This window comes from Numenius arquata, chromosome 1, assembly GCF_964106895.1.
Source record: "Numenius arquata chromosome 1, bNumArq3.hap1.1, whole genome shotgun sequence".
Classification (NCBI taxonomy): Eukaryota; Metazoa; Chordata; class Aves; order Charadriiformes; family Scolopacidae; genus Numenius; species Numenius arquata.
This window is the reverse complement of record NC_133576.1, coordinates 44,297,805-44,323,271: the sequence shown is the minus strand read 5'-3', so window position 1 is coordinate 44,323,271 and position 25,467 is coordinate 44,297,805. Positions and strand designations below refer to the sequence as shown.

Below are 25,467 nucleotides of genomic sequence, written 5' to 3'. Positions count from 1 at the left end.
GACCCTTGCTGGTTGCTGTTAACATGGCTGAGTGCGACATGGAGATGTTCCTCCCTCTCTCATTAGCAGGCTCTTCCCCTACATGCTGGTTTTCTTGTATCATATGGCCCTTTCTCAGATAGACCTCTGATTCACAGCCCTCCCTAAAGACCACAGAGGAGCCACACCACTGCCTTCGGGGCTCAGTGCAACATCATCCCTCACCACACCTGCCCCTCTCAGCTGACAGCAAGCGTGTGACAGGGCGAGATGCGGGTAAGTAACCAAGCCACGGTCTCCTCAGCACCACAGTGGCATCCTGCTTCCCCAGAGCAAGAAGAGGTTGTGATGTCACTTGGGGTTTTTAGCTTTTTCCGGGGCTGCATCCATAGCCACCCATCTCGTGTGCTCGGGCTTCAACCAGCGAGGCAGTCCTATAGCCTTCCTTGCATCACTTGCCAGCTAAAGGGCTCCCGTCTTGGACCTGGAGCATTTGATTTTCATTTTAAAATTACAGCGTTGCTGGAAAATGCGAAGAGTTCAAGTAACTTCATCAGAGCCAGAAAGTCAAAATGATTCTTTTCGGGCACAAGACTGAGATACAAAATCTCCACGCTGTGACTGTTCACTCAACTCCTGCTTAGATTTTGGCTAACAGCTCGTGCTAAGGCCTGATGTACGCTGGGAGCAGCACCATCAGGTCAAAGCAAGACCACCAGGTAGACAGGTCGAGAGGCAGGTAGGCCAGGAAGAGCTAAAGGGCCATTGTGCAGCCATGACCACCTGCAAATTGCTGTCTCCTGCAGCTGTTGCCTTTTGTCTGGCAGTTTCCTCAGAATCCACTAACTTATGGAAACGGTATAGACCAAACCTCCAAGTTGGAGGGTATAAAACATCAGCTTACCCAAAAAACTTTCAAAGCGGATCCAACAGCAGCGGGACTGCTGAGGATTTTGCACCTCCCAGCGTCATACAGGGGACGTCCACACCGTGATGGAGGTGGAAGGGTGTGCACTCTCACCACCAGCTGGGGAACAAATTATTTTATTTTGCTCATAGGTGCACGATATTAAGATTTATGGGTTATAAATTCTGAAATTTTATGACTTGGATGATGAACAAGTGAATTAATGTGATAGACTACTCTGGGTGAAACGGGATCCAAATGGACCTTGACACACACCCTCAGATAAGGGTGCTTGTCAGATGCCTCAGTCCCAAAGCCTGAATGCTGGATGGGCTCTACCGGATGTCCTGATTGATGGCTCACGACATGTATGTAGGAATATGTCAAGAAGGAGCAGGGAGATGAAGAGTAAAAATGAAAATGTTTCTAGTCGTGCTAAGAGAGACAGAGAACCCTCCACTTTTCCTCTCATTGAAAGAAAAACACTTGTGCTTTCCCAGAGGTAGTCATCTGAGAGGAAAACTAGAAAGAAAAATTACAAAGGAAAAAAAAACTGTGGAAAGACATGTTCCTTTTTGTGCATAAAATTTTAGGGCTACATTCCCTTGAACAAATCACCAAAAGAAGAGCTACAGAGACCTTTTGGGCAACCTGCCCAGTAGGTGTGTCCTCATTTATACAATTTGGCATGGAACAGCAGGAAGCAAAGCTGTTGTCTTGGGATTGCCATCTCAGGAAGTGTTCAGCAGTTAGAGTTTCTCATGTCACGGTTTCATCACCAGTACAGTAATGTAGGACATCTTTCTTTGTCCCAGCAACTGTAAAGCAATCCCTTCAGTTTTCTTCAAAAAGGAACCATTTAGTCCCCTTTTCAGTACGGATCACTCAGGAATTGCTGAATGGGGAGCTGTTGTGATAAAAAGTGGACCACTTTGTAGAACAGGCAAATAAATAGCCAGTGTGGTATTTCCTCTTACAGAACTGCAAACAGGAAGCTCAGTGGCTTTGGGTAGAACTGGTTTCCGGGTGGGACATGACTTTTTTTCTGTCCCAGTTTCTCTGCTTGTCTGAAAATATCCAAGTGCATGAAAAAAAGCAATTCTTCCTGGACGTATTTTGGTCCTGGAAAATGCAACATTGTCTACTTTAGTGCCTTTAGCAGTTGAATTTATAGTTCTGTATTTATTAAACATTGATACTCTCAGAAAAGGTTAAAAGGTACTTTTTTCACCATCAATAGAGTTAATTGCTCACTTGAGCACCAGTTCCTAGGTTGCTTCTTCTCAGCCACTGAAATGAAAACCGAATTCAGGCACCAAACTCAGAAGTGTTTTCCTATGCTTTGGCAACTCAGAGAGGGTATTTCCCACCATCTGTAATCTGTCTGGATGAATCACTGGACTGTGCTGAACCATAATCTGTCTTTGGCTCATTTTTGACAACTGCAAAGGCAGAGCCGGCCTTCTAATCTTCCACAATACCATTTCTCCAGTTAAATGCTGCATTTGCTCCATGAGTTAATGTCTTCACTGGTGGGTTGACCATCTGCCATTTGTTTTCCTCTTTAATCTCTTCACAGAAACACATGCCCAGAGAAGGGATCTAGGAAAGAATTTACCAGCAGAGTTACTAGCAGGGTCATTGCTTTGACATAAAAGAGGAGGGCTTGCTACAGAAGAGAGCAGACCCTGAGAATGTTCTGTGAGGAGAGACCAGGACATTTTGCCACTTCTGAAATGAGCTAAAAATAGACTGGAGGCCTGCGGGGCAAAAGCTGAACTTGTGTCATCACCCCACATTCATACGTGGATTTGATGATCAAAATATATTCACTCCTTACGCAGACAGTGGTAGTAAAAATATATGCAAAGACTGAATTCTCTGGTTGGTCACATCAAGGCAAATGGTAAGGAACACTGGAGTGAAGAAAACTGCCACTGGTGATAATACGCAAATAAACGAAGAACCTTGGCGACCAAGTCTCAAGTGCAGGCACCACTTGTGAAGCTGGCAAGAAAACCTTTCTCCACCTCATTTGGTAGCTGAGCACCAAAGTGAACTTAGAGTGACTTGAAAAACACACAGCTTCTTAAAGAGTGACTCACTGAATGTAGCTGCATGTTACGCTCACAACACCATGGGGAGGAGAGGGAAAGCTCTTAGCCCTCTTATTAAAGGAAGGAGGGTAACTCCAGATGGAGAAGTTTCCAATGTGCCTCTTGTCTGTAGGTGTTACCTGGCATTGACTTTCCAGGTGAGTTGGATGGAAACCTTCTCCAAAGACTTAGCTGCTAGTCACATACTGTTCACCAGGAGAAAATCCTTCTCTTGACCTCCAGTGTTTTGCTAAAACTATGAGATTCCTTTTATAATGAGAAAGATAATGTCATTGGTATTGGCATGCATCTCCCTGTGTAAGCAAGCTCCTTATTAAAAATATAATAAACCAAAAGGAAGCTTCCTGCTGAAAAATAAAATCTTCTTACCTTTCGTACTGCCTGGGCAAAGTCGCTGCTGTCTCTGGCAGGCAGCCCTATCAGAGGTCGGGTGAAAGATGCCAAGGAAGAGCCGTGGCCCACAATGAGGATGACACCTGATATACCAGAGAAAGCAAAGCAAAGTAGTAAGGCAGCTGTAGCACTGTCAGGCTACCCATCAGCAGATGAGTATGAGGCTCTTTTGGGGTGTTCATCTTTGCAGACCTCTTTGATTATGTGGCAGGATGTATTGTGCTGGTCAGAAAAGGTCTGGTGTGTTGTAGGCATGCCAGCTAGTAAGAGAAAGCATTTGCTAAGAAAAGATTTAAAAAAAACTTTCCAGAAAAGTATATTATCTTATATTGTGCTACATACCAGTGTAGAAAGACCAGGCAAAGAGTATACTCTTTCAATTTAGTACTCCACTGTCTTGTGTTTAGTCTTGCTTTCTCATTTCTAAATAAATTGCATGTATTTTGATTTAGTGTAGCCCAGGACAAGGACTAAGAGCCTACTTTAAGCTCTGTGCAGTATCAACAACTCATGTTAAATGTGCTTCTCTTGGCAAATCTCTGCCTGTACCCGTTACTGGAAGTGTCTGACAGAACATACAAAGATCTGAAACCTTTACCTTTGCTGGGGCAGGCAGTGATGATCTGTTTTATAACCACAGAGCTTCTGCTTACATAGTCTTCATAACTTTCCGATGGCACCAGAGAAGAGAGGGGGAAGTTACTCCTGACAATAAAATCAAAAATATATGTTAATGTAGATGAATATGGGGCTCTGTTAGCACTACTGAATGACTCCACAAGAGAAGAGGCACTTGGTTAAAAGGATATAGGTTTATCTACTGACATACTCGGCTGACATACTGCTACATCAGCTTGCATGGAGCATTAGTTTCCCCCACAGTAATTTCTCATAAATCTTATGGCTAAATCTCATAGCTCATAAATCACCCGATGCAGGGAAAACCATGCTTTAATAAAACTTATAGTTTACAGTGGAGATTATTTAAAGTAGGATTCATGCCTAAGAAAAGCTTGTGCTTTGAGCAATTCTGTTGGCAAGGACCACTGCCCAGGTGTGGACTGCAGACATACAGAGTAGCCCAGCTCTAGCAATCCTGACCCAGTTCAAACAAACGGCAAGGCACTGATGATGTGAATGCTTTCAAAATTACCTCAGTGTTAGTCTCCTTAATAAGGAAAGCAAATCAAAATCAACAACCAACAAGGCATATATGCACTAGTTGGACAAATGGATAGTAAAGACTTTCACTCCTAGAGTTAAAAAAAATAAATGTTTCCAAGGACATTAACCACAATGAACCACTCCTAAGTATCTGAGCACTTCTTCTATTTTTCATGTCATCCTCTTAATCCATCTTCTTCCAAAATGGGAGGCGTTCACTGCTATGGCTGGCAAATATCATTAGCCATGCGTTGTGATACAATACAGTGTTAATTTTTTTTCTACAAATAACTGCCCCCCTTGCCCCAATTTGATTGTCTCCTTATTCAGTGAATAGGTAGAAGTGAAATTAGATTGATATATTGTAGTAAGGCATGGTACCACAATGTACTTTCCCAGGTGAGTCCTCGGTATATTAAGTCAGGACAAACGGCAAAAGTAGAAAATAGGTGGTAAAACTGTGTGAAAGGCTTATGGTGAATTGTTAATCATAGTTAATATTATTCCTGGCTAGGTCAGTCAAGTCTATATCAGACTCAAAACTAGTCTGCCTTTTGGCAGAGCTGCATTTTATTTTGTTTTTAGTGTGCTGTCCTGTTGACACCTCTGTCCCTTCAGTATTAACCCTGCTATTAACCAGCCATCCTGCAGCAGAACTGAGAATCCCCAGCACTGGCCCAGGTGGTTTCCAGGCCAAATAGCAACAGGAGAGCTAAGCCCAGGCTGAGGTCTCGGTGGGAGTGCTGTGTCCAGCTGCGAGGGCTACAGGCAAGTGAGATGAGGATCAACAAGCAAAAATCCAGAGAGGAGCAGTGAACAGGGGTCCAGAAAGCACAGCCTATGAGAGAGGATGGGAAGAGTTCAGCCCAGAGGAAAGGCTGAAGAAGGATGTGATAACAGTCTGCAAAAGGCTGTTGTGAAAAGGAAGACTCTGTTCTCCACTCAAAGGGTGAAGAGGAAAGAAATAAGTGGCTCACACTGTGACTGGTATTCTTTAACAGTAGGAATGGCAAAGGCAGAGTTTATCCTGGTCTGGGACAGAGAGTGCTTACCAACCCTCTGCTTCTGTCGGAGCATGAGAGGAGAGAGAGGCAGGGTTACTGTCACCCAAGCTTAGGTGCCCTCAACTCAACTGTCTGGCTAGGTCAAAGGAGACAAGTAAGCCCCTTCAGAAGGCAATTCACGCTATCTTAAGTGTCTGACATAGGCTAAGATGGAAAATCACTGTCTTTGTAGCCCCTTCTTTCCACTGACAAGAAGGCTGCTAGGTAACCATCGTAGCCTAGGCACCCAGCTCTTAGATGTCTGCAACTGAGTCCAGTGAACCTCAAGGTGATTTCATCTCAGCACACAAGACATGAGCAGCAAATGTTTCAGCACCACTCATGTTGCCTTTTAGTGGCACTGGAAACAGGAGAATTTAGGTTGGGTCCATTGCTGACAGGGAACAATCAGGGACTTAACCCAGTTGAAGGTTGTCATTAGCAGTGGGTGAATATGGTAAAACCAGCTCCTGAGACCCAAGGATTTTGAACCCTGCATGTGATTGGAAGAAACTGGCATCATTAAGTGCAAGTTTATAGCTCATCCACCCCACGTTTGCCTGGAGCTGAGTGAGCTGTGAGGGATCTGAAACCCTGTAGTTAGCACTGCTTCGGAGCTTCTCCTCTGAACTTCCCGCTGCTCTGCATCTGCACCTTTTTCTATGTGGAAGTTTAAGACAAGTGATTTTTTAACAAAAAACCCTAAGGAAAACAGTCTGTTGGTGGTAAAACACACCAGAAAGCACTATGAACCAAGGAAATGAAGGATTTTACTCCTTCATACAACTTAAAATGAAGATTGCTGCTTGGCTGTAAGAAAAGCATTAAGACATGAGAAGTTCTCTTTCCCCCTTTCTTGCGTATATGGGAAACCCCAGAGACACTCACATTTATTAGCTGAGTAATTTCCTGGATCTGGCTGTGCGCTGCAAACACAGAGCAGCCTGGTTTGTGAGCAAGATGAGGAGCTAGATTGAATTGGAGGCTTATAATTTCCTGCCCTGCTGTGGTTTGCAAGCACTCAGAAAAGGCATCACCATCACCACCATGTCTCCCCATCATGTTGTGAGGGCCCCAAAATGTCCTTGCTGAGCACAATACTAATCTTTGAGCAACTCAAAGAAAAACAACCCCCCTACCTGACCCAATTTGGCACAAACATAAATTCTAGTGAAATGCTGCTATTCTGCCTGCCCCCCAAAACCAGGACAGCAGCTCTTGTTAACTGTTGCTTCAGTGATACCAGCCTGCAATGTTTCAGGTGTGGAGCCGTGCTCCCCACCACCTCCTAGCCCGAGCTCACCCTCTGCCGTGGGGCAGACCTCTTGCTGCTGCTCTGCAGGCCCTAAACAATGGGCTTCCTAACCTTTTCTAAACTGACATTTCTTTGTCGCTGAAAACCAGCATGTTATTGACCCAAAAGGTTGTTCTTCATATTTCTAAATTTCTAATTGTATGAGGTTCAAAAAGGCCAACTGCCGGGTCCTGCACTTGGGTCACAACAACCCCATGCAGCGCTACAAGCTTGGGGAAGAGTGGCTGGAGAGCTGCCTGGTCGAAAGAGAAGTGGGGGTGTTTGTTGGTCGACAGGTGGCTGAATATGAGCCAGCAGTGTTTCCAGGGGCCAAGAAGGCCAACAGCATCCTGACCTCTATCAAATAGTGTGGTGAGCAGAAATAGGGAAGTGATTGTCCCTCTCTACTCAGCACTGGTGAGGCCGCACCCCAAAAACTGTGTTCAGTTTTGGGCCCCTCATGAAAAGAAAGACATTGAGGTGCTGGAGCATGTCCAGAGAAGAGCAACAAAGCTGGTGAAAGGTCCAGAGCACAAGTCTTAGGAGGAGCAGCTGAGGGAACCGGGGTTGTTTAGCCTGGAGAAAAGGAGGCTGAGGGGAGACCTTATTGCTCTCTACAACTACCTGAAAGGAGGGTGTAGTGAGGTTGATGTCAGTCTCTTTTCCCAAGCAGCAAGTGATAGGACAAGACAAAATGGCCTCAAGTTGTGCCAGGGGAGGTTTAGGTTGGATATTGGGAAAAATTTCTTCACTGAAAGGGTTATCAAGCATTGGAATGGGCTGCCCAGGGAAGTGGTTGAGTCACCATCCCTGGAGGTATTTAAAAGACATGTACATGTGACACTGAGGTACATGTTTTACTGGTGGATTTGGCAGTGTTAGGTTAACGGTTGGACTCGATGATCTTAAAGGTCCCTTCCAACCTAGATGATTCTATGATTCTAAAGTGTGCTTCACATGAGCCAAAGGTAAAAACTAAACTACTGATACCTGGCACTAATGCCTATAATGCATCTATCCTGGTGCATGACAAGCCATTGGCCTGCACCGGAGGATTTGAAGGCAACAGCAGAGCAGGGCTGGTCCCATACACAAGTATCAGATGTTTGTGCATGTGCAGGTACACCTGCGTGTTATGTGTGTGCACATTCCCAGTTATGCATGTGTGTCACTGTTTCAGAGCAGCAAACCAAATTGACTCTTGGCACAAGACAGCTGACAGCATATCATATTTTGGGAACGGATTACGCAGGGTTGAATTTGATCAGAATCACCCGTTTTTTCCAGTGTTCATAATGGTACATGACAAGTTAGAAGATGAAGAGATACCTCTGGGGAAAAAAATAAATGGCTTTAACAGCTAGATATGGAGCAATTACCTGTAACTTGTGTCTATTGTGTAGGAGGCCTCTGCCAGTTCTGTCAAAGTCATGAAGTTAGGAATTACTCTGCTTGCTTCCCACTTGGTCCATTCAAACAGTCCTGGTTCCACCCTGATTCTGACTTTTTGATCTAATTTAAGCCCTGCAAGAACAAGACATGTTTATTAAGAAGAGAAAGGTACGCTCAAAGTGTTACATTTGTGCTATACATTCTACTTTTTTTGCTGTAATGTTTTCATTAATGAAAAAGAATTCTTTGTTGTCGAACAAAAGAGGATTGTGTTGATTAAACGAAACCAACGTTGCATTCTTGTCTGACTAATGCTAAGGCACTACAAATTCTTACATTATTGTTATTATTTCTGGAGCTCTCTTGTGATGTTAAGTAAGGTACAGGATAGAATAGAATAAAAAATCCTCAGTAATGTTGCAATCTGAATAAACTTTAGACAGAAAATGTTTTTACCAGCTTTATATAGTATTTTGCTTAGTGGTCCCCAGTGGGGCAATAAATTGTCCTAAAGTATTAGAAGTTGAATTCTCTTGTTAAAACACACATTATTTTGTTGATTATTCTCAAGAGAGGTTACTGAGTAGCACTACTTCCTAGAAGAAATGCACTCTCATTGTAATTCTGATGTAAACATGGTAATGAACCAGGAACCTCTGTCAGGGCTGTCCTAGGGGACAAAAGAGGAAAAAACAGGAGTGGAAGAGGGAGGGCAAGAAGAATGAAAGAAGTTCTGCAGTATGAAGGAATTAAACCAGTTTGGCTTGCAAAGGCAAACGCTTTCAAGAGAAAGCTGTCTTCCCTGATTCACATATATACTCTTCAGAGCACTGAAAATATTTGCTTTTTTGGCTCAGAATATTTTCTGGATAAGGTGGCAGTCGTAATTTGATGAGCAGCTACTAACGTAGAATTCAACCTGATGTGAAACGCCTCTGTTTCATGTAACATCAGATTCCATTTTAACTAGTGAGCATTAGAGTTAACGGGATTGTACTCTCCAGACCATACATGTGGCAGCAGGTTCATTACTGCCTATATTACCAGCTAGACAAAACCACCTTGTCTTCCCTGCTTAAATATAACAACAAATAACCACAAAGTCGCATATCTTCTTAACTGCTCATCTGAGAGACTTCACGGAAGTTTGATGAAGACGTTTTCACTGTGGCAAAAGCACCTGGCTGTTTTTGCTGCCTTACCCTGCAGTATGTGTTGAGCTGTCTGTACGCAGCGGAGTGAGGGTGACGAGTACACATAGCTGACTGTCACCTCCTGGTCCAGCAGAGCTTCCCCTGGATGGGAACAGCAAAGTGAGTTGCTCTTTTACAAATCGTGAGAGATGAGAAACAACTACAAAATACTTCCTGCAAAAAAACAACTTGGAGCTTTTCAGTTTCATTGTCATGGTGTACATTGACAGTCCTTTTCTATTCATTTTTTCACACTATCATCTGACTGAGCTCAGTAAAAAGCTCATTCTAGTTGCAACAGCAGGTGTTAAAGGAGTGTTGGAAGGATTATTAGAGAAGGTTCACTCCAAATCTGCAAACAGCAGATGGGCATTTGGTTTTCTCCATGTATCTGAATGGCCGGAGACAAGCATTTGCACCAGGCTTGCATTGTCACAGTCAGGTACAGAAACAACTTCAGAGAGCAGAAACAACTTCATCTAGTGAGTGCATTGATTCAGACTAACCCATACCAGTCACCCGTCAGGTACATGTGATGGAGGTGACCACACTCCGCTGACCATGAAGCTGCTTCTTCTGACCAGCCATTCAGTGACATTCTGCATAAGACATTAGTCCCTTGCAGACAAGCAGCAGGGCACAGGTCATGTTGCAGCTTCTTTCTTCTAACTTTCTTTGCCAGGAACTGGCACAATGGGTTTCAAAGATGGGCAACCAGCCCTGCTCTCTATTTTACTATTTAACAAGGTCTTGCAGTGGTTGCCCATAGAGAAGTGTTACCACAATGAGTGCTGCTAGGAGGGTTTTCTACTGCAAAGCCAGTTTGAGCTTTTGCAGATGATGAAAGCCTGCTTCCCAAACCCTTACATTTGCAGTAGGCTATTATCCAGCTTACCTATAAGCTTTGACTGGAAAATACCACAGCAAGATAAAGGAGGATCGCATTCGAAGTGCTTCACGCTGTCTTTCCGCTTTGGCAGTGTGGAAGGGAAGTTCAGATCCGCTCTGTAGTATTTTCCTGAAACGAGGCGGGACATTTTGCCACAGCACAAGGGAGGGCTGAATGCATAGGTGGCATTTCATTATAGTGGCTTCGTTTCTTCTGAATGGTTGGATGACTGGTACTGAAGAGTCAGCCCAGAGTGAGATCTTGATTGTCAAATGAAACAGGTGAGGGCCCGTTCTCTGGCCACAAGAGCAAGTGGTGAAGCAGGGCATCTGCCTAAGGAGCTAGTCTCTCTTCCCTCCACCTCAAATACTCACGCCGTCTGCCCACGGGGACCAAATATTGTCTGTGCTCTCCCCAAATCTCACCTGGAAACTATGGGGGTGAGAGGGAGCTGCCATCAGCCAAGACCACGCCAAGGAGACAGTGAATAACTAAGCAGTTTGTGGGATTATGGGGCAGTGCCTGAATTCAGATGCATCCAGGATTATTTTAGTACTACAGACATAGTGTCTCACTGATGAAAAAAACCTGCTGAGGGCTATTACCTTAAAGAGATCACGTTTTAAGGTCACAACACCAGCTTGGGAAAACACCTGTCCTAACAAAACAGCACCTCTTTTGCAAGCTCTGAAGGAGCGAAACAGGAGAGGAGAGAGAGGACAGGAAATTGTGAGAATTCAGCTTTGTGGGGCCCAAATGAAGCAAAAATCCACTCCATATCGATATTCTTTTACTATTGCCAAACCTACAAAAACCAGCATTACTACTGAAGAAAAATGAAACCAATGATATGATTATGCAGCCAGAAGGTACCACCCTCTATCTAGTGTGAATTTTGCACACTTAATATAGGAGATCTCCAGCATAACAAAGGATACTTTCAGCATAAATCTCTCCCTTCTGAACTCCCACCTTCTTGTTCCCCTTGTTTCCCTCTTTCCTCCTGACATGTATTTCCCCATTCTGGGTCAGTTTTCTTCATGTCAAAACATACTTTTTTGAGAGAGAGGGCCAATAAATTCAGCTTTTAATTAGGTACAGTGCTGACATGTCATTTCCACCACGGTTTGTTCTTGCTCTTCTTCCCCAGGTTTGACTAGTGATGTACTATTGTTGTCCCAAATTATCCAACACAAACATGAAGGACTTTAGGACATGAAGAAATACTGGTAACATGCAGGTCAAAGCAGTGCTGTACCTGACTTGCAATGTTACTCACACTTTTGTGCCAGTGTTTACATTTACACATAGGAGACTGAACCTCTTGTACCCATTACTGGGGTTAATTAGTTTCAGTCCCGATTTGCTAAGGACCTTCCATTATCTCACTCACCATCTGCAGTCAAGCACTGTTGAAGCCAAGATTTGCCAAAGACCTGATCAACTCTTTCCCCGTGGCGCATCACCAGCACACCTCTTCGCAGGGTGGCATTCTGAGACAGCTGTGTAAAAAGGATTTTTCATTACAATATTATAGGTAACCTGCATGAAAAGTCTGGATTCCTGGATGCTGCCTGGTGGAGGAAGGAAAGCAGACTTGTCCTGTGGAGATTTATAACAAGCACAGAGCAAGGGAGAAAGGAACTGCTATAATAGGTGCCTGTCTTTAGGGCAATAGTAAGCCTGACTGGCTCTCTGCTGAAGGCAAATGAAAGAGATTCCTGACCTTCATGGGCTACAGGTTAGGTTTTAACTCTGTGTTTACACTAGTGAAAGGTAATGCTGATAACAGAATTTTCAATTCCAGTGCCAAAAGGCATTAAAATTTTAATATATATCATATATATATCATATATATAATATATTAATATATATCATATATATATCAAATTTTAATATATATCATATATATAAACAAAAGAGGGAAACTAGCTAAGATTTAAGTGGTAATGCTCTTTTCTACAACAGGACTAACACCAAGCTCGTCCTTCTCTTCCTAATGAAAACACTACTTTTACAATATTCAACTGGCCCACAGTTCTCCTCTGAGGCTACTTTTTTACTCAGACTGCATGGAATAACAAAGAAGTCCAAAGTAGTTTGGGGTTAGTATACAATGCATGTTAAATAAAGATGAGAGGAACAGGTCAAAGGCTTTAAAACTTTTTCAACAGTAACCCACCGCAGCGTTACTGCTGCAGCACTAAGGTTAATGATGTGTATCTTCAGCACCAGAGAAAGGAACTCTTAAGAAGTGGCATGAGATTGATATTCATGTATTCTGCTAACCTCGATTGCATTTCTGTCATGGAACACAAATCAACCACCGCAAGATCAGGGGTTAAAACTGCGGTTTTGTGGTCTTGCTCTTCTGCTTAGGAGGAACCCAGAGGCCAGGGAAACTCCTAGACTGGAGACGTGCACGTCTGCACAACGTGTTCCTCAGGCAAAGCAGCGGCTCTGCCACAGATCTGAGCTAGATAAGAGGCCAAGAGCAATCAAGAGCCAGTGGAAGGATGTGTGACTTGTGCAGAAGTTTCTGTCTTACAGGCATGCACACAGCGTCCTGGGAGGCCCCAGGATGGAAGTTCCCTCAAGATGCCCTCAAGTTTCTCTGATGTTAGCACAAATGAACCTGGGGTTATTCCCCCGCACAGCAAGAAGAGAGACCGTGGGGCCAGCAAGCCCAAAGAGCCTTCTGCAGCATGTCAGTGTGCCAGGTGCTTGGCACCCCTGACAGTCAGAGCCAATAAGGCAATGCAGGACCAAACGTGCTGAAGTTAAAAAAACAGAGTCCTTATTTGTTTTGCTCTTCCTACTAGAAGACCAGTGGAAAACCTGGGAAAAAATTGATACCTGTTGATTTTGAAACTGGGACAAAAATGTAATCCCATCAATGCTGCTAACCTTTCCAGCTAGCTAGTCTCTTACTGTTGCAGGTCTATGCAGTTATTTGCATTAGCTATGTATATAAAAATACAAAAGAAGATGAAACATTTAATTGTGCTAAGATCTGGGACCACAAAACCCACCAAGGTGACATCCACAGAATCTGGACATAAAAGTAACAATGAACAATGAGCCTAATTCTGCTCTAGTTACTCTGCTATGAACCTATATGAAAGTTGCGCCTGCGTCTCACTTGTCAGACTTGTCACCATACCTCTGCACAGCTTGCCCAGTAAGGCTGTGCACAGAGAAACCTGAGCAGAGTGCTCATACATTGTGCTAGTATGACAGGAAAAGACTTTTATGAAAGAAGGCAAGATTAATGTACATCATATAGGTTACAAAATATTTTTGAGATATTATATATCATACAGTATGAGCATATGAGTGTGCATTACAACATAATATGAAAGTGTAGGACAGAAAAGGAAGATACCATTAAATTGCTTAAATGCTTTTAATTAATAGCATATCTGCATGAGTACATGGTGAAGATAAGAAATGGAAAAAAACAATTACCTGAAGAGAAAGGACATTGGTTACGCTCCTTGACATATTAGGGTTATGGACTTCTCCATTCAGCTTTACATTAGGTTCATTTTCAGATTGTGTGAATAACCTTGAAGCTGTCACAAAAACATATTCCCTGTAGGAAAAGCAGAAGCAACACACACACACAAACATATGGGCCACACACACAAATAGAAGGGATTTTTAAGTCACGGTTTTGTCCACAGGCATGTGTAAGTCCGGATTCGTTCAATATTTTTTGCACACTTACAATCCACTTCATCACATTGTTCTTGCTTTAGAATTTGCCCAGTAAAAATGAGGCTAAAGTAATATGAACTGATGGCATATATTGGGTGTAACCTTGCTAAAAGTGTAAGCTTCAAACAGGAAATACTACCTGGTTGCCTCCTCTCTGTCTCTGAGGATGCAGCAAGAAGTGTACCTACACCTCCCTGCTTAGAAAAAATCAGCTCTAATCTACAAGTGGCATCAGCCGTGCTGTCAGCTGCAGAGCAAAGTGCAGGAAGCCAGACAGATGCCTGCTGATACAGGGTAAATCAACAAGATGAGGGTGGGCTCAAGGTGGTGGAGTAACCTTTTTGTGGTTTCATTTCAAGTTAACTTTGCAAGCTCTTGAAATGAGAAAAAAAGAAGAAAGAAGCAAGCAGTGAGCCAGGCAGAAGGCTCAGCCTGCCCGGCAGAACGTGGTCTTTTAAAATTCATTAGGACGTTCAGGTTGTTCAAGAGCAAACAGAGGTCAGCCCTTGAGCAGCTGAACTAATGAACTCTGGGTGTCTGTGGGTGTGTGATTTATGTCTTTTCTTCCAGAAGTCTCAGCATCCCACCCAGAGCCCCTCTCCTCTGCCCACATCACCTCCAGCTCCTACCTGGCAGCCCACAGCTCATGGTGAGGAGGAACGCTGCCATGGATGCCCAGCAGGAAAACCAGTTGACATAAAGCAACACCCACAAAACCCAAACTTACCTGTGCTTAACCCATGTGTCTGACTCGTTGGCCCTCTCGGTGTAGTTTTCGGGAAGAAAACCCCTGCAGCCGGTCCGATGCGAGGTTCCGATCACCCAACCTTCACTCACGTCTGACTGCTGCCTCGGGTCAACGTAGATGAAGTCCCCAGTGTTGATCATGAGTTCATCGATGTTCTGGGGCTTGTACTGGAAGAGGGCCCTCAGCGTCTAGGGAGGAACACGTAGCAGGGTCAGGCTGCTGGCCAGAGCCCGCTGCTGCATGTGCCGCGGTGGTTCAGGGGATGCTTGCTCAACTCTCTACTGGATACAGTGGCCAGTGCTATTTTCCACTCTGCAGCGTGCTCTTTAACAGCACTTCGGCAGAGAAAAAGGAAGACTCTACTGCAATTGCAGTATGTGTAAAAATAGGCACTTAGTTTTCATAAAAATACTTTTTTTTTCCTCTACCTAGTACAGGCTTACTTGAAAGCAGACATAACAAAAGCATTATCAGCTATTTTTGTGATTACTTGCAGCTCTCCTGAGTGTGACCAAAATCCAATATGAAACTTGTGACAAAGCGATATACTGATCTGACTAAAAAATGTTGATCATTCCATAATTTAAATTTGGAAATGAGAACTGGAAAAGTGCTCGCTGGTTTTAACCAAGAGTCTTGTTGAACAGAAAATCATCACTGAGAACTGTACTCTGCTCACTGATATTTAATCTGTGCAGTTTTCATCATGGCTGAAACAATAAAGAAAACTAATTTTGCCGAATGCAATTTTACTGCAAAGCTTTGTTCTGGCAAATCCTAACAAATATTCAAACATCATAATTTCCTGTCTCTCTTATTTTCTCATGTCCTGGTAAGATTAGGGTTGTTTTGTTGTTTTTTTTTTTCTGGAGTTTGGAATTAGGACCTTGCTGACATGCAGGTCAAGCAGACTACCATAAAGGTATCTTCTACTCATTTACGAGTATAGTTTTTCAACCCAAAGAGGTACTTGAAACAACCATGCTTTTTGAAACAGTGTACTGTGCATGCACTGATTTTCTTAATGAAAAAAAAAAGGCAAGATGACTGTAGCAAAGAGTTTGACCATGGGGTCAGGAAATTAAATGCGTCTGATGATAGTACCTGGTAATGCACAAAACGCATGTCCCGTGAGTAGAGAGCAGCTACCCACTGGCAGGTCTCTTCTGGGTTAATGCACTTGGCCAATTGTTCCAAAGTCTTCTGATGGTGAGGATAAAACTTGTGAGCCAAGGTAAGGTGGAGCTGCTTTAGGCAGGGCTTCACATGGCAATCTAGGAATAAAACAATCACGTCACAACATAGAAGTGAAGATCATTTAAAGCTCTTCTTGTTTTGTCCTATATGCTTTTCATGATACAGGAAATATCATAGTCATTAGTAGTAGAGCATAGCATAGTTTTGCTGAGTAGCTGTTTTGCAGAATGTCATGGTTTTAATCATGCCAAAATAACTCAAAAATCTGGACTGGATTTGCTCTCTGGCTTCCGCTGGGAGAAAAAAAAAAATGAACAGTGTTTGAATTCCTCTCCCAGTCTGACATGTACTGAACTCATTTCTCCCAGATGAAGCTATTCTGGAGCTATGTGCTTTCAGTCTCCACTGGTGATGCAGTTTGCCTTGGATGTCGCTGGAGGGGGAATTAGGATCTATTCCTCAGGGATGCAGTCAGGCCACCAGGCTGGGCCACAGCACCATGCAGATGGAGGTCCAGGATATCCTAATTTTGGCCTATCAAGTTACACAGACAACCATTTCAGCTTCTAGACAAAAGTACAGTGTCTTCAAAGTCTAAAACATGCTCCCCTAGCCATGTTATTTTCAAATCTGTAGAAAGAAAGGGTATTTGCTGGCATAAAACATCAGATAATCTTCCCCGAAGACACAGGAGATGCTTTCAATTACTATGCCTAAGCATTTGTGCGACGATCCACCCATTTTCCTTCTGATGTTGGTCCTACCTGCCAGGGCTGCAGCCTCTGATGAGAATGCCAGAGCTAACTCTTTGAGGATATTTGCATGGCTGTCACCAATGAAAAAGCCAAGATAGCTGGTGGATGAATGTAGTGATAGGGAAATGGATGTCGGAAAGCTCTGTGAAAAGCTGTCACCAACTCGCTTTAAGGTGTCATACAATAATTCAACTTTCTGGTCTTCACACTGAAAGAAAACAGAAGAGCAGGCTTTACCCACTGGCTCAAGCCCCACTATTGTAGCCTGTGTCATACAGTAATACCAGAAAACAGAGTGGGCATTAGACTTCCTGAGAATGACAACACACCTACGAACTTTTCTGAAATTCCTGGTGTTAAAATCCGTAATACTGGGCAGTTTAATCATCACAGTATCCTGGTGCTATAATAGGAGATTGAGTCTTCCTTCCAATACCTAAAGGGGGCCTACAGGAGAGATGGGGAGGGACTCTTTATCAGGGAATGTAGTGATAGGATGAGGGGTAATGGTTTTAAATTGAAAGAGGGGAAATTTAGATTAGATACTTGAAATAAATTCTTTCCTGTGAGGGTGGTGAGGCACTGGAACAGGTTGCCCAGAGAAGCTGTGGATGCCCCGTCCCTGGAAGTGTTCAAGGCCAGGCTGGATGGGGCTTTGAGCAACCTGCTCTAGTGGGAGGTGTCCCTGCCCATGGCAGGGAGGTTGGAACTAGATGATCTTTATGGTCGCTTCCAACTCTAACCATTCTATGATTCTACCAGGAGATGTACCTAGCCTGGGTAGGAAAGAATGAAAATATTTTACGATCTGACAGGTGTGCATTAACCTGTCTGAAATGAGGCAGGGATCATGATTTCCCTCTTCAGTTCTAAGTAAGAATTTGCGTTATTGTTATCCAACAGCTGAAATCACTGCTGCTGAAACTTCAAGATCTTAGATTCTGAGTGACATACCTAGCAAAATCAGTCATCTTTTGGCGTCTTTGCCATTATGATCCTTAATGCCTTAAACACAGCAAATAAAAGGATTTTAGAGAGCCATGCTTCAACAAAAAGTGGCAATTAAGCAATTTAAGCAGTGAAGAGACAAAGACGAAATCTGTGCTGTCCAGCCAAAGTCAGAAACATTAATGATGCTCCATTTCCACGCTGCTTTATTCTCCCCCACAGAGCTATTTCATCCATTTAGCCTTTACACTGGGTCAAGCTGCTGAAAGGGAATAGCAGAAGAAAAGAAAGGAGCTAGGCCTGCTTAGACTATCTTTCTCTCTTGAGCATTTCTTAAGCCACAAACCCACTGCCTGATGAGGCTCAGGCATGGGGAGGGGAGATGATCTGAGGGGCACTGGGCAGACTGGGCTGTGGGGGGAAAGGGGCGAGTGGGATCCTGCACCAGGGCAAGTGCCGTGCAGCAGTCTCCTCTGGGGCTGACAAGCCCAGGAGCTGCAAAAGACATGGAGAGTCAGGAAACAGGAGAGGGCTGAGTCGGGAGAAGGAGGTGGGAGCCAGGTCAGTGAGTCTCGCTTTCTGCCTGTGAGGTGCCCAGGTCAGCTCTTGCTGACAGCTGAGGAGCAGAGGACAACAGCGGAGGGTGCATTTATCCCCAGGAATATGCTACCTGAAACAGGGCTGAGGGGCATGAGGTGAGGGTTGCAATTCAGTCATGTCTTCCAGGGGCAGGCCTTTAAACTTGACACCTTTCAACAGCATGGCATTCGTTATTAATTGATGGTTTTTGTTCTGTATAATTGTGATTAAAGGCCACAGAGTATCCTGCTATTCAATATTCTGCAACAAAATACTCTTATTTTCACTGTCTGTGCTTAGCAGCATGGTTTAGCATGAAAGTATGATTGATTAACATGATAATTTTGTCCAGCTGCTCTAACTCGTGTCTGTTTCAGCATACTTAGCTGCAGCTAATGTTCATGTGCAGCACCACCACCACGCAAAAACTGGATACCAGTTGGCTCCAGAGGTTTTCCAGATCTTTGTTGGTCTTTGCTGATATTGGCACATTCGCCCATGAAGGAGAAGCAGCTCTGCTGGGAAGTTCTCTGGAGGGTTATCAATCATTCAAAAGGCTAAGTAGGAGGACAGTAGCATCTCCAGAACCAGAAAACAGCCCGTGGAGTCCAGTTCAGGAGCCTGACTTCCATCTTAAATTATTGGCGAAGTGACTCAATTGCACTGCTGGACTCCAGCCCAGTTCCCCTTGCTCCTTCCACCCCTGTGCATTCTGCTTCTGTCTTTTTCACAACATCTAAGCTTCAATAGAAACAGTAAAGACTGAGACGTGCCTGAGATGAGCCACCACAGCAGTGACCTTTGGTCTGGGGCTCTCTCGGGGAGGCAGGGATTTCCCTGAGATTCCCATAGGCATAGTACCAAAGTTGTCTACATCCTATGATAACACTGTCACTCCTGCACAGTTGGCTGAAGGCAACCACTGCTGCCCTGGGCGGGAAGGTTTAACATCCTAGATCGATGCATCAATGGGCATGGTCTCTCTTGCCTACCAATAGCTGCGGGTGGCTAGAAGTGCTTCCCACTGGCAGGTCCGTGTGCAGCCTGGACTGCACAGGGTTGCTCTAGATGGATGCTAGACACGTGTCACTCAGCTGCCCTGAAGCATCCCACTGGCCCCAGCATATGATTTTTAGGTATGATGAGGTGGTGGGAAGAAAGTCCCCTGTGCCTATGTAGGGGCTGAACATTCAAGTATTAAGCAAACATGCCTGGACCTAGGTCATGTTAGTTTGATCACCAAGGAGAACTTCTGGTGTAAGACAACTGTAGGCAGTCCACTTTCACCAGTTGTTGGTATTCGACCCTTGCCAAGTCTTTTGTGCCTTACTGTGAAGAAGTCGCAGAGAGTGATGTGTGGAAAAACCTCGTGGGCTCTGTTTTTCCCGCACTGGCGCTTGCTCTCCTTCCAAAACTCTTGCAGATGGTTATGCAAACGGCCGGTGGGACACAAGTAAAGAGCATACTCCTGAGGGATTGGGTCATCCAGAGAGGGATCATTGCAGTGGGAGTGCAACCTGAAATCAAGAGTGTATCACAGAGACTAAGTGTGTGCACTGCTTACTTACTCCTGTTTCCTGTGGTTGAAGACATCCATAGTAGAGATCAGAAAAAGGAAATACAAGGTTGATATTTTCTTACAAATGAAAAGCTAAAATAAAAACTCTTTGCAAATTTTCACTCTGAAATACTAACTAATGGAGAATGGGTTTTTCTTCTGCTTATTTTTTGTGTACTTTACATTTTACTATGTACCTTCACTTCTTTCAATATCTGAAAATGAAAGAAAACAAAAAAGATTTTTTTAGGGTTTTTCAGGTTATTTTCACCTCTTTTTTATGACTCAAAACAGAGTAGAAAATGGGAAAAAAATGTTGAAGAATGCCAAAATGAAAAATAACGGAAGATTAAAAAAATAATCAAACAGAGCTAGGATTTTTATTCAGCCCTAGTAAAAGCAAACAAGAAAAATGAGAAAATGCACAAGCAAAGGTCAGAAACTCATATCCCACATGATGATATCCTCCACTCCGTTCTGCATATGCTGTATGTCTGGCTTCACAGATGTTGGATTGGGAATAATTGTTGGAAAGCATGGCAGCATCCCTGACAAAAAATTGAGAAGAATCTGCCATTCTCAAATGCCTCCTCTGGTTTTTCAAAAAAAAAAAAGGAACACCAAAAAACAAAGAAAACTGATCAAACCAAGAACCCCCAAAAAGCACAACAAAACGCAAAAGAGAATGCAAGGAAAGACTGGGTTTGATTTGAGAGTCAATTAAAGCAAAAAATCAATTAGCAGCATATGAATACTCTGTGGGAGTCTTGGTACAGAGGAAAAAACTTTTGTAGGGATCAAGCCTAACAAGGGATTTTTACTCTAATGATACGGCCTTCTGACCATCAGCCTTTCATTTATTTTACAATGACCCTTTCTCAAGGTAAGAACTCAGGCTGTTTGCCTTCGGCCATTGCCATTTAACCCCATGTTGTTACTGCATGCATTTGTAAGTGCAACCACAGGTTTACAGATATTTCCCCCGTTCCCTTTCTCTTTTCCATAGAGATGGAGAGTCCAGGTTCCCCCCCCAGGCCCCATCCCTGTTGCCCACGGGTGCCCACCATGAGGTGCAAGTGCTGTGCCATGGCAGGGAACATTTACCCAAGGGGGGCTCTGAGCACCTTCTTGGACATGCCCTGATGCGTGCCTGCAATCCTGGCTTGGATCCCAGGAACCCCTTGCGGAGGCAGTGAGAAGACTTCAGTGGCCAAGGCCATAAATAAGCAGGAGGCTTAAAACTGAGGAGGAGTGTCTGCCCAGAGCAGCCTGTCCCATGAATTGACTAACGTCACTGTGGTGAACACAGCTGTTTTTACCCAAGACTGCCTTTTCCTCCTCAGCTTTTTTGATTCACCCTAGACCTGGACTGCAAATAACCAGTACAAATAAAATTATTTCTTTCTCTGCATAAACTAAAATTAAAAAAAACCCAAAACCTCAGGTGCAGGGGTTTTTATGGCAGCTAACTTCAAATTCAGTGACACAATCAGCACATGAAGAAGGATTTTTACCCAATTTTAATGTGAAAGCACTCCTAGGACAAGAGGAAATGGCCTCAAGTTGCTTCAGGGGAGGTTCAGATTGGATATTAGGAAAAATTTTTACATGAAAGGGTTATTAAGCATTGGAATGGGCTGCCCAGGGAAGTGGTTGAGGCACCATCCCTGGAGGTGTTCAAAAGACTGGTTGACATAGTGCTTAGTGACATGGTTTAGTGATGTGGTTTTTTTGTTTTTGTCAGAGTTAGGTTGATGGTTAGACTAGATGATCTTAAAGGTCCCTTCCAACCTAGACAATTCTATGATTCTATGAATCACAGGTACTTACCATTTTGCAGCATCTTCTATTGTCTTTTGTCCAGTAGCAGCCAAGGCTTTTTGCCTGGAAAAAAATATTTTAATTCATCAGAGTAACAGAAAGAAAACTCCTAGAAAGTAAAGGATGAACATGCTGTGGTCACCAAGTCTATTTTCCAACACTGGCAGAACCTTTAACAACTAGGTTATTCCTGGCAAATACTAATATTCTTGAAGCCCTCCTGATAGTTTTTTCCACTGCAAGTCTTTAATTCCTTGAAAACTGGTAACCTGTCCTCCCCACAGGATGTCGTTCATTGTGTTCTGGAGGTGTTTCCTAAGCAGCCTTACAGACTATACGGATTTCCTTAGGGTTGGGTAAACCATCCATCCACACACTGAAAGAGGAGGGTTTGCTCAGTTCATAGGATAATGTTCTGGTTCAAGATGACAGGCCCAAGTCTATACATATAACCAAAGCAAAACATACTTATATTGAGGTTTGAAAATCTGTGTTGAAGATCTGCCATAGGCCAGCAGAGAGCCAGATCTAAGCCACCATTTCAGTCCAAGATGAGGGACAATATCTCACGTTTCTCTCAAGTGTCATTCGCTAGGATCAGGTTTGATGTGCATTTGCTTTTCTCACTAGAGCTTTCAAAATGCCAACTATGTGCTTCACATGAACAAGTCTTTGTGACTGAATGTTAGGTGATGGGTGAAGGATTCCGGTGTTGAAGTAGCACCTGCACCCATGAACCCCATTTCCAGTCCTGTAAATCACAAACTTCTCAGAAAAGACATGGAGGGGAGGTAGAGACAGTGGACATGGAGGAAAATATGCTAAATTGCTTGGCATCTGCTCATCCCTTTTCTTCTATCTTGAGGCCACCCTTTCTGGCTGCTAGGGCATTGATTTGTTTAGTCTCCTCACGTTTTTATGCTCCATTCATCTCTGTGACACCAGCAGTGCAATGAGTGCATTAAGCAGCAGGACTCAGACTCATCCTGAGTGGTTCCTCCTAGCCTTCTGTCTTCTCTCTAGTGCAAAACCTACATATGGCCTTGTTAACAACATTGAAATGCACTTACATGTATGTGCAACCATGCCTGGCTCTTTAGTAGGGGCTCAACATGGATGAGAGCTGATGTGAGTCTTTCCACTCAAGCTTTATCTTCTACCTTTCTTGTCCATAAAGTAAATCAACTACCATGGCCAATTCAATGCAAAACCATGAGCTAGCTGGTCTAAAACTAGCCTGTGTCCTCTGTGACCGAATAGTCCTGCACATTTTCTTTCTGCCCCTCTGCTGGCTCCCCTTTCTCTGCCACATGAAGCATGAACAACCTGTGTTTTTGCCATTCTCCCCATGCAACCCTTTGTGCCGTATCCTATTGAAATGTCAGTACCTGCCACTGCTCAGCCAACGATGCTGGACTTTGTCAACCACTAGTTACACCTCCAAGTGAGTGTTTTACCACTTCATGCCCTGCTACTCCTCCCAGTCAGAAAGAAGCTCTGTGCAAACAGCCCTGAAGCCAAATGGAGCTTCACTTCAGCTTTTCTTTACCATAGGGCCTGTATAACCATAAATGTAATAAAACAAGCAAGACCTGAGAGCATGGACTGTCATGCTGCTCAGTACTACCTCCTTGCTCCCTTGTGCTCCTCTCTGTGCCTCTTCCCACCTTTTGTCTCAGCATATATGTTGGCTGTGGGATGCTTTCCGTCAGGGTTCGTAGAGCCCTTAGCGTCCGGAGAGCATTAGGCTGTGACTAGACATGCTATGCTTACAAGATGAACAGTAAAGATTGAAAGATAATACATGGAATAAATTCTGTATATACCAAATTCTCTGAGATAAAGAGTAGGAATAAACCGTTGAAAATCTGTATTAAAAATAGTGTCATTACAGCGAGAATAAACTGGCTCTTCGCTAAAGCAGAAAACTGCTGATATAGTTCACTTCTGTCTAAGAACCAGGGGAGGCCCATTTTGTTGATCAATGCTAGGCTTGATCCTCACATATTTTGTTTTTGTTGTCTGGGGAAATGTTGTTTTGGTGTGCTGTTTCTACATTGTGAAAGATTTTGTAGTGTTTCCACCCAGCCTTGTTTTTCTCAGGCCAGGACGTCTCAAAAGAACAACTTCTCAGTACTTCCATTTACAGTTCAATACAGGAATTACAGACACAGCCAAAAGGTTTTATGAAAGCACAATTGAAATTTTGAAGGTCTTAAAGTCAATACAAGCAAAAAAAATTCAAAAATTAAAAAATAAAGTGCTTTTGGATATTTCGTCATTTTATGTCAATTCACATAGTACTTCTGCCATTGCTTCTTGATTTTGACCTGGGAAGGAGAAAACCATCTCAGTAACAGCAGAAAGTGGTTCAAAGACAATTTGAAAAACATCACATACAGGATAAAAAATTCAGAAACTAGCCATTATTTTGGGGTGACCAAACTTAGAGTATTATTAGAGAAATGATGAGCCAGGTTTTCAGCTGCACTACTAAAATTCCACTGGGTATAACTGGGAACAAGAGATCCACAGTTTCCTTGTAAGCTGTGCCCATTGTGTCTGAAAGTTGTTCCACTGAACACAGGTGTTCCTAGAAAAGCAACACAGCACTTACTTGTGGAACCTTTTTTGACTTGCTTAGTTTTCAATGAAGAGTCAAAATGGAAAGATATTGTCTCCTTTTAAAATTTTTTTAATGAGGAGTTCTTTGACATTTATATAAAAAGATTTAGTTTTTGAACAGTTTGAACTGAGGCGCCCATACTTGCTGTTCAGAAGTTGGAAAATCCTCCTCAAAACTTCCCTGTCCGACTAGGGCAATGTTTGGGGGAGGAGTGATCCCAATGTTTCTTTTTTATTAACTTGGTTGGAAATGCTGCGACCACTTAATCTCTCATCCATTGGGGTTGCCAAGAATAGTGTCTGATTCTTCACTATTATATTTTGAGGCTAGGGTATTCTTTTGGAACAAGATCCTGATTCAAGACAGGAAGAAAAAGCGACAGACTTATGTGGTATCTTGTTAAGGAAAGCTTATTCTTTTAAAACTGCTTCTAGTGACAAAATCCTGTAAGAGATCTTTGTCAGTCCCCAAAACAACCTCAGGATAGAGCTTACATCCACATTTAACTCCCTTATAATAACAGCGATACGCAGAAAAAAATGAAAGAGAATATATCCCAAGAGAAAACTTTGGACATCAACTTCTTAACTTGTTGTGAAACCTCTCAACCTGAAGACATGGAAGGGCACGTGTCTTCAGATATACACAGTAATTATAAAAATGGATGCAGAGCAACTTGTTTTTGCAATATGAGCAGTACACACTGTTCTACAAGAAATTAAAAGCAAGACAGGTCTGATTCCCGCACAGGAACATCCCCCCCCAGAAAGCAGCACACTCTCTCTCTTGATGAAAAAAAACCCAGCTACCTGCTTTCAAGATCTTATGATAAAAACCTCTTATATCTTAAATACCTCTTACTGTGCAAAGGCAGCCAAACACATTACTCACGCGATATGAGCCGGGAATCCTTTGGCGAGGAGAGACTCGAGGAGTGCAGAGGTGCTTTTGCTCCTGCGCTTGTTGGACACCTTTGCGTACAGCTGTGTCTCAGCCACCGCCATCTCCTCCGCTTTTCCCCTGGCCGTGCACTGAGTGCTGACAGAAATTGGGAGGTGGGAGGAGGGTGAGAGGGAGGGAGGAAGAAAATGAGAGAGAGAGAAAAAGAAGCAGCTAAAATAAAAAAAAGAAAACCTCAAACCTC

The 25,467-nt window shown here is 43.4% G+C and overlaps 1 protein-coding gene across 2 annotated transcripts; it reads right to left on the bottom strand.

The window, feature by feature from the left end:
• Positions 1-1,463: 1,463 nt before the first annotated feature.
• UBASH3A (ubiquitin associated and SH3 domain containing A) lies at positions 1,464-25,327 on the bottom strand. Of its 2 annotated transcripts, none has more exons than XM_074149043.1 (14): positions 25,215-25,327; positions 21,707-21,760; positions 19,649-19,835; positions 16,801-16,999; positions 15,944-16,113; positions 14,819-15,027; positions 13,840-13,966; positions 11,765-11,873; positions 10,378-10,500; positions 9,492-9,584; positions 8,277-8,421; positions 3,995-4,101; positions 3,373-3,479; positions 1,464-2,488 (listed from the first exon to the last, which is right to left on the bottom strand). In XM_074149043.1, the coding sequence occupies exons 1-14, from the start codon at positions 25,325-25,327 to the stop codon at positions 2,351-2,353; spliced, it is 1,881 nt and encodes a 626-aa protein (XP_074005144.1). In that variant the 3' UTR covers positions 1,464-2,350. The 2 variants fall into 2 exon arrangements, with proteins under 2 accessions (XP_074005144.1, XP_074005154.1); XM_074149053.1 differs by having other exon boundaries at positions 2,351-2,488; positions 3,989-4,101; positions 11,765-11,864.
• Positions 25,328-25,467: the final 140 nt, after the last annotated feature.